The sequence below is a fragment of the Sciurus vulgaris genome, assembly GCF_902686455.1.
Source record: "Sciurus vulgaris genome assembly, chromosome: 2".
Lineage (NCBI taxonomy): Eukaryota > Metazoa > Chordata > Mammalia > Rodentia > Sciuridae > Sciurus > Sciurus vulgaris.
Window position 1 is genome coordinate 187,673,829 of NC_136462.1, and position 13,672 is coordinate 187,687,500.

At 39.2% G+C, this 13,672-nt stretch overlaps 1 protein-coding gene across 10 annotated transcripts in view; it reads right to left on the reverse strand.

Annotated features, from left to right (window-relative positions):
- The window catches only part of PTPRT (protein tyrosine phosphatase receptor type T), a 1,026,485-nt gene that overhangs the window by 358,704 nt on the left and 654,109 nt on the right, over positions 1-13,672 (reverse strand). For all 10 annotated transcript variants that reach the window (XM_079126897.1, XM_079126896.1, XM_079126893.1 and 7 more), the window contains exon 8: positions 13,041-13,337. In XM_079126897.1, coding sequence (XP_078983023.1) covers positions 13,041-13,337 — 297 coding nt within the window. The remainder of the gene's footprint in view (positions 1-13,040; positions 13,338-13,672) is intronic.

Consider the following 13,672-nt stretch of genomic DNA (forward strand, 5'->3'; position numbering starts at 1 on the left):
TATTCAATGAAATAATATCAGAAAATTTCCCAAATCTGAAGAATGAAATGGAAAATCAAGTTCAAGAGGCTTACAGGACTCCAAATACACAAAATTACAACAGACCCACACCAAGGCACATTATAATGAAAATACCTAACACACAAAATAAAGACAGAATTTTAAAGGCTGTGAGAGAAAAGAACCAAATTACATTCAGGGGGAAACCAATACGCATATCAGCAGATTTTTCAATCCAGACCCTAAAAGCTAGAAGGTCCTGGAACAACATTTTTCAAGCCCTGAAAGAAAATGGATGCCAACCAAGAATCTTATACCTAGCAAAACTTACCTTCAAATTTGATGATGAAATAAAATCCTTCCATGATAAACAAAAGCTAAAAGAATTTACAAAAAGAAAGCCAGCATTACAGAACATTCTCAACAAAATATTCCATGAGGAAGAGATGAAAAACAAAGAAGCAAATCAGCAAAGGGAGGAATTATCCTAAAGGAATTGTCAAATAAAGGAGGAAACAAGTTGTGTCAAACAAATAAATAAACAAAATTTTAAAAATGAACCAAATGACCGGGAAACCAAATCATTTCTCTATAATAACCCTGAATGTTAATGGCCTGAATTCATCAATCAAAAGACATAGACTGGCAGACTGGATTAAAAAGAAAGATCCAACAATATGTTGCCTGCAAGAGACTCACCTCATAGAAAAAGATACCCATAGATTAAAGGTGAAAGGATGGGGAAAAACATACCATGCACATGGACTCAGCAAAAAAGCTGGAGTATCCATCCTCATTTCCGATAATGTGGACTTCAACCCAAAGTTAGTCAGAAGGGATAAAGAAGGTCATTTCATACTGCTTAAGGGAAGCATAAATCAGCAAGATATAACAATCATAAACATCTATGCCCCAAACAGTGGCTCATCTATGTATGTCAAACAAATCCTTCTCAATTTCAGAAACCAAATAGACCACAACACAATAATACTAGGTGATTTTAACACGCCGCTCTCACCACTGGACAGATCTTCCAGACAAAAATTGAACAAAGAAACCATAGATCTCAACAACACAATCAATAATTTAGACTTAACGGACATTTATAGAATATTCCATCCAACCAAGAGTGAATACACTTTCTTCTCAGCAGCACATGGATCCTTCTCTAAAATAGACCATATATTATGCCACAAAGCTAATGTTAGCAAATACAAGAAGATAGAGACACTAGCATGTATTCTATCAGATCATAATGGATTGAAGTTAGAAATAAATGAAAGAGTAAAACACAGAAACTATTCCAACATCTGGAGATTAAACAATATGCTATTATATGATGAATGGATAACAGAAGATATTAGGAAGGAAATTAAAAAATTCTTAGAGGTAAATGAGAACAAAGAAACATCATATCAAAATCTCTGGGACACTATGAAAGCAGTACTTAGAGGGAAATTTATTTCATGGAGCGCATTTAATAAAAGAAGTAAAACTCAACAAATAAACAACCTAACACTACAGCTCAAAGCCTTAGAAAAAGAAGAACAGAACAGCACCAAAAGTAGTAGAAGACAGGAAATAGTTAAACTCAGAGCTGAAATCAATGAAATTGAAACAAAAGAAACAATACAAAAAATTGACAAAATAAATAGTTGGTTCTTCGAAAAAATAAACAAAATTGATAAACCTTTAGCCACACTAACAAAGAGAAGACGAGAGAAAACCCAAATCACTAAAATTCGGAATGAACAAGGAAATATCACAACAGACAGGATGGAAATACAAAACATAATTAGAAGCTATTTTGAAAATCTATACTCCAACAAAATAGAAAATTTCGAAGACATCAACAGGTTTCTAGAGACATATGAATTGCCTAAACTGAATGAGGAGGACATAAACAATTTAAATAGACCAATTTCAAGTACTGAAATAGAAGAAGTCATCAAAAGCCTACCAACAAAGAAAAGTCCGGGACCAGATGGGTTCTCAGCCGAGTTCTACAAAACCTTTAAGGAAGAGCTCATTCCAATACTTCTCAAAGTATTCCATAAAATAGAAGAGGAGGGAACCCTCCCAAACTCATTCTATGAAGCCAATATCACACTGATACCTAAACCAGACAGAGACTCATCAAGGAAAGAAAATTTCAGACCAATATCCTTAATGAACATCGACGCAAAAATTCTCAACAAAATTTTAGCAAATCGCATACAAAAACATATTAAAAAGATAGTGCACCATGATCAAGTGGGTTTCATCCCAGGGATGCAAGGTTGGTTCAACATCAGGAAATCAATAAACGTAATTCACCATATTAATAGACTTAAAGTCAAGAATCACATGATTATTTCAATAGATGCAGAAAAAGCATTTGATAAAATACAGCACCCCTTCATGCTCAAAACACTAGAAAAAATAGGCATAGTGGGAACATTCCTTAATATTGTAAAGGCCATTTATGCTAAGCCCACGGCTAATATCATTCTAAATGGTGAAAAACTGAAAGCATTCCCCCTAAAAACTGGAACAAGGCAGGGATGCCCTCTTTCACCACTTCTATTCAACATCGTTCTTGAGACTCTGGCCAGAGCAATTAGACAAACCAAAGAAATTAAAGGGATACGAATTGGAAAAGAAGAACTCAAACTATCCCTGTTCGCTGATGACATGATTATATATTTAGAGGAACCTGGAAATTCCACCAGAAAACTCTTAGAACTCATAAGTGATTTCAGTAAAGTAGCAGGTTACAAGATCAATGCCCATAAATCCAACGCATTTTTATACATAAGTGATGAATCTTCAGAAAGAGAAATTAGGAAAACTACCCCATTCACAATAGCCTCGAAAAAAATAAAATACTTGGGAATCAATCTCACAAAAGAGGTGAAAGACCTCTACAATGAGAACTATACAACACTAAAGAAAGAAATTAAAGAACACCTTAGAAGATGGAAAGATCTTCCATGTTCTTGGATAGGAAGAATTAATATTGTCAAAATGGCCATACTACCTAAAGTGCTATACAAATTCAATGTAATTCCAATTAAAATCCCAATGACGTACCTTACAGAAATAGAGCAAGCAATTATGAAATTCATCTGGAAGAATAAGAAACCCAGAATAGCTAAAGCAATCCTTAGCAGGAAGAGTGAAACAGGGGGTATTGCAATACCAGATCTTCAACTCTACTACAAAGCAATAGTAACAAAAACGGCATGGTATTGGTACCAAAATAGAAAGGTAGATCAATGGTACAGAATAGAGGACACGGACACAAACCCAAATAAATACAATTTTCTCATACTGGATAAAGGGGCCAAAAATATGCAATGGAGAAAAGATAGCCTCTTCAACAAATGGTGCTGGGAGAATTGGAAATCCATATGCAACAGAATGAAACTAAACCCATATCTCTCACCATGCACGAAACTAAACTCAAAATGGATTAAGGACCTCGGAATCAGACCAGAGACCCTGCAGATTATAGAAGAAAAAGTAGGTCCAAATCTTCACCTTGTTGGTCTAGGACCAGACTTCCTTAACAGGACTCCCATAGCACAAGAAATAAAAGCTAGAATCAACCACTGGGATAGATTCAAACTAAAAAGCTTTCTCTCAGCAAAGGAAACTATCAGCAATGCGAAGAAAGAGCCTACAGAGTGGGAGAATATCTTTGCCAATCATACTTCAGATAGAGCACTAATCTCCAGAATCTATAAAGAACTCAAAAAACTCTACTCCAAGAATTCAAATAGTCCAGTCAACAAATGGGCTAAGGAAATGAATAGACACTTCACAGAAGAAGATCTACAAGCAATCAACAAACATATGGAAAAATGTTCAACATCTCTAGTAATAAGAGAAATGCAAATCAAAACCACCCTAAGATTCCATCTCACCCCAATTAGAATGGCGATTATCAAGAATACGAGCAACAACAGGTGTTGGCGAGGATGTGGGGAGAAAGGTACACTCATACACTGCTGGTGGGGCTGCAAATTAGTGCAGCCACTATGGAAAGCAGTGTGGAGATTCCTTAGAAAACTTGGAATGGAACCACCATTTGACCCAGCTATCCCACTCCTTGGCCTATACCCAAAGGACTTAAAATCTGCATACTACAGAAATACAGCCACATCAATGTTCATAGCTGCTCAATTCACAATAGCCAGACTGTGGAACCAACCTAGATGCCCTTCAATTGATGAGTGGATAAAGAAATTGTGGTATATATATACTATGGAATATTACTCAGCCATAAAGAATGATAAAATTATGACATTTGCAGGCAAATGGATGAAATTGGAGAATATCATGCTAAGTGAGATAAGCCAATCTCAAAAAGCCAAAGGATGAATGATATCGCTAATAAGTGGAGGTTGACACATAATGGGGGGGAGGGAAGGGTTAGAGTTAGGGTTAGGGAGGGGGGCAAGTATGGAGGAAGGAACTACTGTATAGAGGGTAAAGAGGGGTGGGAGGGGTGGGGGGAAGGGAAAAAATAACAGAATGAATCAAACAACATTGCTCTATGTAAATTTATGATTATACAAATGGTATGCCTTTACGCCATGTACAAACAGAGAAACAACATGTATCCCATTTGTTTACAATAAAAAAAAAAAAAAAAAAAAAAAAAAAAAAGCTTCCTTTGCCAGACCTTGGGGATTTCTCTCTGATCAATGAGAAAAACACCACAGCTGGAAAACAGCCGAAACCAAGAACAGAACAATCATTTCTTAGCAGTTCACATGCGCTAAAAAGTCATTAAAATTTGTTTTTAAAAGAAAAAAAAAATATAGTTTGTAGTAGGTCATAAATATGATGTGCTATAGAGGGAAATTCTGATGTAGGGTATACGACAGACAATTGCTGGAATAATGACCTTGAATAGGGAAATGGAAATGGAATTCGGTGCCGTAAGTGGAGGAATTGGCACAAAATAAATACTCTATGGGTTATTTAGAAAGCAAATGATTTATCCCAGAAAGTATGAGGGAAGGTCAACTATCTGGGTAGGATGTGGGTGATGAGAAGTTGAGGGAATCTATTTAAATGGCTTCAGTTTTCTGTCATACAGGCAACAAGGTCATGTAGTGAGTGTGAGGACAGTGTGGAGATACTGGAGTTCTGACGACGGGAGGAATAGTGTATAGGAGAGCGGAGGGACTATGGGACCAGGGAAACACGGCATCACTGGGCACTTTCAAGGTATGCTCCAGTGGTGCTCCTGGCTTCAATGAGGGCATCCAAAATGGTGGTGTGTGGTCAGCTACAAAAGGCCCAGGATGAGCAGAGAATCAGAAGGAACCAGGGTGGTGAGCACATGGAAATAACAATGGGGCTGAAATATTGAAGGGGCATGTAAAGAGTAACTGGAATAATAGGTCAATAAATTTAATATGGGAAGAGAAGGGAGTAAGGCAAGTGAACAGGAAGCAGGTCCTAGTAAGGTTGAATTTTTGGAGCTACAGAACTTGAGGAAGTGAAAGAGAGTAGATGTGATCACAGCAAGATGTTTATAATTCCTATTAGAAGATGATTAAAGGTTATTTTAAAATGATCCCTTGCTCATAGCAAATAAAAATTTTGCACAGATCCTTACTTTGACTTTCCTAATTAAACACACTCAAATTGAGAGCCATCTATTCCGTCTGCTGTTGGCCACACACCACTCAGCACAGTTCTCCGCAGAGAGTGAGTTGAGGGCTTTGTCTCGGTCCCCCTCCAAGGCTCATCACCATTCCATAGGTCAAGATGCCCTCCTCAGCGAGGTAGACTGACTTTCCTTTGATTAAACTGAGTCATTTTTTCCTTTCTCTCTCGCATTATGAAAAGGCTTTGTGATAAAAGGTTCCTTTTTTTGTCTTAACTTCTAAACCTGTCCCTCTTCCCATGCTTTTTATTTTCTTTATAATTCTTTAACGAACCCACATTTTCCCTTCCCACAATTTCATTTCTTCTTCTATCTAACAGCATGGAACTTTCCATCCTTTTGACAGAGTTCTACAACAAAGGTTAATTACTTTATAATTTCATTCTCTTAAAAAAAGCACACTAAAATTGCTAATTTTAACTGTGCTTCTTGTCAGTAGATTCATGTAAATTCACTGTAATTAAACCAGATGCTTTCTTGTGCCTTAAAGTCAGATGGTAATTTAAGGGAAATTTTCATTTCAACGTAAAGGAGGACAGAGTGTGATCAAGGGAGGTTCTCTCCTCTCCTCGCCCCTACTCTCCTCTCTCTTCCTTCTTCTCTCCCCTCCCCTTCCTTTCCTGTCCTCTTTCCCCTCCTCTCCATTTCCATATCTGAAAAGTGGGGTTAAGGATGGTGAACCTGGAGAGTACTTATGAGAAGTAGCAAAGAAGCGTATGCAAAAACATGGAGCCCTGCACAAATCAACAGGAATTTCCCATCATACCTCTCTCATCTGGATGGTTTCCTGCCCCTCCTTTTCAGGTGCCATATTTGTTGGTTGGTTGTTGGTTATTCATAATAAAGACGCTTAGAACTCATCTAACCCATTTTGTTCCATCAGCCCACCATATGGAACTATAAAAACTTAAACTGACCAACAAGTATACCATTTATGGTAACTTTAAAATAATTATTAGGATTACAGCTTGTCAAAAAAAATACATATACATATATATATTTCTACATATATGAGAATACATATAAGAAAATACAAGCTCTCATTTATCGTTTCCAACCTTTTTTTTTTTTTTTTGCAGTACTAGGGATTGAACTCAGGGCCTTGTGCTTGCAAGGCAAGCACTCTACCAGCTGAGCTATCTCCCCAGCCCTCTAAGAACCTATTTTAATGCACTTTTGTCAATTTTGTTGATATACGCACAGAATTAGAAACTTGAAATTTAATAGGTTAAGAAAAATCAGAATAATTTGAGAGTAGTTCAGGGATTACTGGAGTATATAAGTGAGTTTCGTGGAGAAAAGTCAGAGGATTTAGATAGTTTCAATCTACTCATATTTTCTAGTCTCACTAGAGAATAAGTATTTCCTCTGATTCATATTCACAAGTTAAGACATCACCAGAGACTTAATTGTGCAACTTGGTAGAGTGCTTCTAAGTGTTTCACCTCAAGCTCTCTAGGAAAAAAAACAAAAACTAAACTATTCGCCAATTGCTGTGGTGTAAATATTCCTACCATGGTTGATTTCAAGCAATGCATATATGACTGAGGTGAGAAGAGATGCTAATGATCAGCTTTATCAAGCAGGTAAGAATCAGCTTTGAATACAGCTAAAAAGAAAACAGACTCAACCTGGAACTAACTAACCAATGCCCATACATGGGACACTCTGGTTTCATGAAAGAGAAATGGACTTTGATGTTCATTCCTTCAATAATTCATTTGACATATGGTTAATGAGCACATACTACAGTCTAGCACTGTTCTTGGTGCTGGGGAATATTTAACAGTAAGAAAAATCAAAGTTCTCAAGAAACTTACATTCCTTTAAGAAGGAATGTTTAAAGAAATAAACACATAGCATGCTATGGAGAAAAGCAAAGCAGAGGAATTCGACAGAGGTTTTGGTCCAGTATAGGTTTGTCTATTCAGTGGTCAGGGAAGATCTCACAGATAAGGTTTCGGCATCTGTTAATTCCTCTTCTGCCCAACTGTAGCAATAGCATCTACATCACAGCATTTGTGACTGACTGATAGAATAGAGTGACAGCACAGTGCCCAGCTCAAAGTGGACACCCAAACAACATAATTGCAGTTCTCCTTACCCTTCCTAATACCTCAAAGTCATCTTTGTAAACATCTGCCATGGAGGGAGCTCTAATAAAGGGTCGCCTTAGGACTTCCTAAGGTCTGCACAGCTTTCTACCTTACACTGTAGAATTGTGGACTGAGTTATCCATTGCCATATTGTTATTTCCTTCTCTGTTTTTCCTATTACTTTCCTCTTAATGGGTTTTATAAACTACATCTTGTTACTATAGAAGCACCTGTCCCTAGCAACAGGCAGCTTCCTTCTAGCTGAAAACCTGGGAAGCCAGATGACGTGGCTCATTAGAAATGGATGTTCTTGAGATGTGCCAGTCCTCCTTACAATTAAAGCAGAAGAGCTTCAGCTGAAATTACCATATTAAATAAAATATCTATTACATGAGTATGCATATAAAATATCAAGTATATATTACATATTAATATGTTGAGTCAAGAATAAGGTGGTGTGCCAGAATATACATCAATATATTGATATATGTTCATGATTAAAATCAATTATGATTTTATAAATTGTTTTAAGTGGGAACCTAAAATTCCTCACTGCACAACAGGAAAAGTAATACTGCTTCCTCTTTCACATTTGGTATTAAGATTATATGAATCTACCCCACTGGTAAGAAGACAAAATAATACAACTTGTGTGAAGGAGTATCTAAACGCATAAGCCCTTTTATTCCAGCGGGCTACATCTTCACAAATAGCAAACAATGCAGACACACAAGGCTATTTCCTGCAGTATTGTGATAGCAAATAACCGAAAAAACCTAATTGTCCATCAGACACTTAGGTATATTCATCCACACAATGAAGTACCATAGAGCTACAAAGGGAATGAGGGAAGTTTATACTAACTGACATGGAGTGATTTCCAGAATGTTCTAAGTGAACGAAAAAAACAAGATGCCAAGTGCATCCACTCTGTTGCCTCTTACATGAAATTAGGAGAGGAAAATATCATTTACTTTTTGCAAAATGAACTACTGGAAAGATAAACCAGAAATGAATGACAGTGGCTATCTTTCAGTGTGGGAACTGCAAAACAAAAATAAGGATGGAGATAGTACTTTCCAGAGTGGAACTTTTTATAGAATTTGGACTTTTGAAAGAGGCAACTTTTATTTGTTTAAAAAAAAAAAAAAAACAACAGTAAATTTTAATTTAAGAAAGGATGAGGGGCAGGAAAACCTTAACATTGAAACAAATGAATCTAATTGGGTATCAAATTGATATTATAACCCTATGGAGATAAACACTGAACTTTGGAACTCTGTATTTTGACTGCCCATCTTCAGTTGCACATAGCCTTAAAAATACTGAAGACAGAAAAATTGAGGTCTCCAACCTAAATTAGCTTTATTGTTTGTTCACTGGATTGGTGCTGTAACTTTGAAACTACTTTATATGAACTGCAGGATGGAGTAAATGAAAAATTAGGTGGATGTTGAGATTCAGGATCCTCACCATGGGGGGAGGGTGATGTCTGGGTGGAAGGTAGAGAAGAATCTGGAGGCACTGGGGTTGAATCAGGATGAGATCATGATTTAAAACAAATTATATTCCCCAGCTCTTTCTACCCAGAGAGATATTATCTCCAGGCAATAGTGCTACATTAAGCTCACGTTAGATGTATATCTTAGGGCCCAAATCCAGAAATCCTTAGATAACTGGTTGACTTCAAGTGCATGGCAGGGACATCCCAAGTTTAGTAGAGAATGGGGTGCTGTGCCAGAAGCAAGGAAGACTAATGCGGGCATGTCAAAAGGACCTGGAGCCAACCTGAAGGGCCTCCTGCTAGCCATAGTCATGATAAACTGAGCATCAAGAACAATGGTAGTGGTGGATTTTTGTACAGAGTCAAAATATGATCTATGAATCAATAAGGATAGTAAACACAGGGAGGAAGATGAGAGAAGAAACTCTTCTATAAAGAAGAAAGCTGATTAATAAGTATAGGGGAATGATAAATTTTAAAGCCACCCTTTGCAAGCACCAGTGTAATACCTGATTACTTTAGTTAAGGGTGATCAAGGTGTGCTACAACCTTTGAGTGACAGTTTTGGGGAACAGGATGCTAACACCATCTCTAAGTGTCACAGCACAGAAACTTTACAAAGAGAAGGAAGTATTGCCTCTGCAGTGGAGGGACTGGGTGGTCCCTGTCTTAAATAAGTGACCGGAGGTAACATCAGTGATAGAGGGGTTCCCTAGCCCTGGGGACCTCTTGACAAGATACAGTGAAAAATGCACCACAACCCATGCAATATTTTTTACAAAAATGTTTTTCACTCTAGTTTTGTCATATAGAATCAGGTTTAATGTTATTAGAAACAGCATTAGAAATATGAAAATAGACTACATTAGATTATTTTAAAATTAATGCCAAATTTCTTAGATGTTATATGATATTGTGGTTATGTTGGAGAATGCTTTTATTTTTAAAGTGTTAATGGGTTGTCTCATGATTTCTATAATTTATTTTCAAATAGCTAAAGTTATGTGTGTATATATGTGTATGTATTCTACATTTTCATATCATACAAACCTATTATCTCTATGGGATAGTAAATAGAGCCAAGTGTTAACAAATGTTGAATCTGGGCCTAGGGTTTTCAGGTCTTCTTAGGACTAATCTTTCATTTTTTTCTATAGCTTTGAACCATTTCATAACAAAATCTCACACACACACACACACACACACACACACACACACACACAGGAGTCCTTTTATATAGCAAGCTTATTGGCACCTAGCACATGGTAGGTGCTCAATAAATAGTAACCAGTCAATGACTGAATGGAGACCCCTTCAAAATGACTTTCATCCTTAAAGACCTCTCATATTTCATTTCACAATCTTGACTGTGGTCTGTTTAAACACATAGGAGTAACCAAAAAATAAGGAAACTGTGGTTTTTGTCTGAGACATTTGTGGAAAAGAGAAAAATAAGAATCTGTTTAGTCTTTTACCAACAGCTGCTTCCAGATGAAGCCATGGGGCTCTGGGGCCATGAGCTTCTCTCTCTAGCAGATTACTTTTCAGGTCTTCAAAGGCACTGGGGTGCTGAAATGACAAGTTCTACACATTCCCCAGAAGACAATTTTGGAACACAGATAAAAAGCAGCATGGAGCCAGTCAGCTCAATCCAAGAGGTTGCTCTCTCTGGCTCCCAGAGGGGAGCTTCAGTTAATCGACAAGGCCTTGCTCCAGCCTCAGCTCCTGCTGGAGGTGAATGAGTACCCCAGCAAATGGAAATGTCTCCTCCTTCTTTTGGAAGAATAGAGACTAATCAGGGCCTACGGAGGGTGTCTATGCTCTGCTGAGACCTTCCAGCAGTTTCTGAGCTACAGGCTCAGAAGAGCTACAGAACCGAGGACTGGTGTCTTGTATGCTGCTGCCTTTAATATGAAAATGTCCACACATCTCCTAGAGCAGAATGGATGTTTTATTTATGATGCTTAATATAAATTTAATTTCAAAGCCTTGCTGTTCTTGCATTGTTTTGATAAAGGCTTTGTGGTTTTTTGACTTATTTATTTATTTTTTTCTCTTAGTGACAAGAATTAGAAAGGAAGAATTTAAGGCACACCTTAAAGCTGGGACTTCGGATTTACAGCTGCATGTGCAGGTCAGCCTCAAGAATAGTCCATGGTGAGCAGGGCCCCTGCTGCTCCTCCCTGGGGATCTAATCGCTAGGGATGCCCTGTGAGCACTAGTCACCAAACCACCCTCTTTGCCCAAACTTTGCAGCTCAGTTCAGGTCCAGCACACTGCTATTCCTTGAGAGTCTATGTGGTATTCTCTACAACCATATCCAAGGGAAGGTTTGAGCCTGACAAGTTTTCTTAGAGCAGCTCAGTGGTTCCTGAGTTACTTATGTTTCAGGTTCCTTGGTCAAGAACGTTTTTCTTTCTGGCTTAGTGCAAACAGAGTAGCTACATTTATTGAGAAATTAAGATCCACTGGGTATAGGTCTAATTTATTTATGTACCATCCCTTTATAATGCTATGATGTTATTCTACCTGCTGGAGGAAAGGACTGTCCATTTTTGAAATGTGGAGTCAGTTCTAGCTCCCTTCTCTGACTTGGAACACCTGGTATGCATAACACACCCTGAAGAGCTCCTGAGTAGGCTCAGAGTGCAGCCAAACTTTGCAGGACTTGGCCAGAAACTCCTCCCCTTTCCTGTCCTGCCTTCCCATGCCCTGCTAGTCTCCCCCAGGAAACTTCCTTAATCAATGACTTATATACAACTTGCACTTCAGAGTCAGATTCTGGAGAACTAAATAAGACATGCCACAGTGCCAAAAGCAGCCTAGTGGAGGTAAAACTGAAATAGAGCCATGGACAGGTGTTCCTTAGATAAATCCTAGAACTGGCAAATTCTGTCCCATCACTAAGGTATCTGCTGTGGTGGAGTTACATGCCAATTGCAGTGGAGCCTGGGAAGGAAGCTTGGGGCAGTTGAGAGAAGCTTCCTGGAGGAAGGATTTGAGCAAAGACATGAAAGATTACTGGAGTGTGCCCTGCAGATGTGGAGTGAGAAGTCAGCCTGAGCAGAAGGAAGAGCACGGATGAGGACAGAGAGGCAGGAAGTGTGTTCCAGGGGCATAAGAGTCTCCCTATTCCAGGCCTCTCAGGTTAGGGGGCATGATGGGAGATAAATTGCAGGAAGCAGACCCGTTAGAACCTTGAGGACTGGAGAGGTGCACTGGGGTTGGAGAAATGGAGGCTCCTGGGCTGACATTTAGGTCTCCATCGTAAGCTGTCAGATGTAGCTCATTGAGATGAGGATCACAGAGAAAGAAGTCAGTGCAGCCGAGGGAACTGGTTCATTTTTGAATATTTGGAGTTTGAGATGCCTGTAGGACACCCAAGTGAATCATCAGTCCTGTGGGAAAAGTACATGCTAAGCTTGTCATGTGTATTTTCTTCTTTAAATTTGAACAAAACTGAGAATCCGTGTGACTTCCCATCTCGGCAAGTTGAAACAACAGGGTAGGTATGTTCTCTAACAGGAAGTGTCAGAGAAGGTGGGAGAGAGCGAGAAGAGGAATGGGGACAGAGAGGGTCAGCCTTGAGAGCTCCTGCTGTGACCGAGAACAGCAAGCCAAGTTGTACAATGCATGGCCTGCGTGGTCCTTTTTGGAAGATCTTGGGGAAAAGACCAAAGATGCAGGAAAAAGGAAAGCCTCCTCACTGACTGGCATGGCAGTCGGTGGGCAGGTCCAACATCCCCCTTCCCTGGAAGCCGCCTCGCCTGCTCACCGTCCTCCTCGGTCTGCACCACCAGCTCCTCGCTCTCCATCCGGCCCTCAGGGTTGGACAGCAGGAGCCGCAGCCGGATGGTCATGAAGGGACGCAGGCCCCGCAGGGTGTAGTGGGAGGAGGTCTGGATGACCTCTTCTGCCTCGTACTGCTGCTGGTTGAAGACGTACTGGTACTGCACGGTGAGGTTGTAGCTGTGGCAGCGGGTCACTGCGTAGCCAAAGGGCTCCCACTGCAGGGTCAGCTGCCGGGCCCGGATGTCTACGATCTCCACATTCTGCGGGCCGTGCACGGGATCTGCAAGACATAGGGAAGGCACAAGGTCTCTGGAGACTGTCAGGAAGACAAGTGGATGTTCTGCTAAAGCAGCTGAGAATTCTCTTCCCCACGTATTGTAACCACTCAATCACTGCCTTCGTGGTTTTTGCCACATGCAGCATAATTTACATCACATTTTTCTTTAAATCGATTTCCCTTTTCTTATTTAAATGCATGTAAGAGAAAACATGAATATATGAAGTGGAGACTTGCCATAGATCACGTGTCATAAATAAATTGCTAACTACAAAAATAAATGCAAAATTGTTAAATTCTTTAGGGTCCATAGGGGTACTTCTGAAATCCCTCTTGGG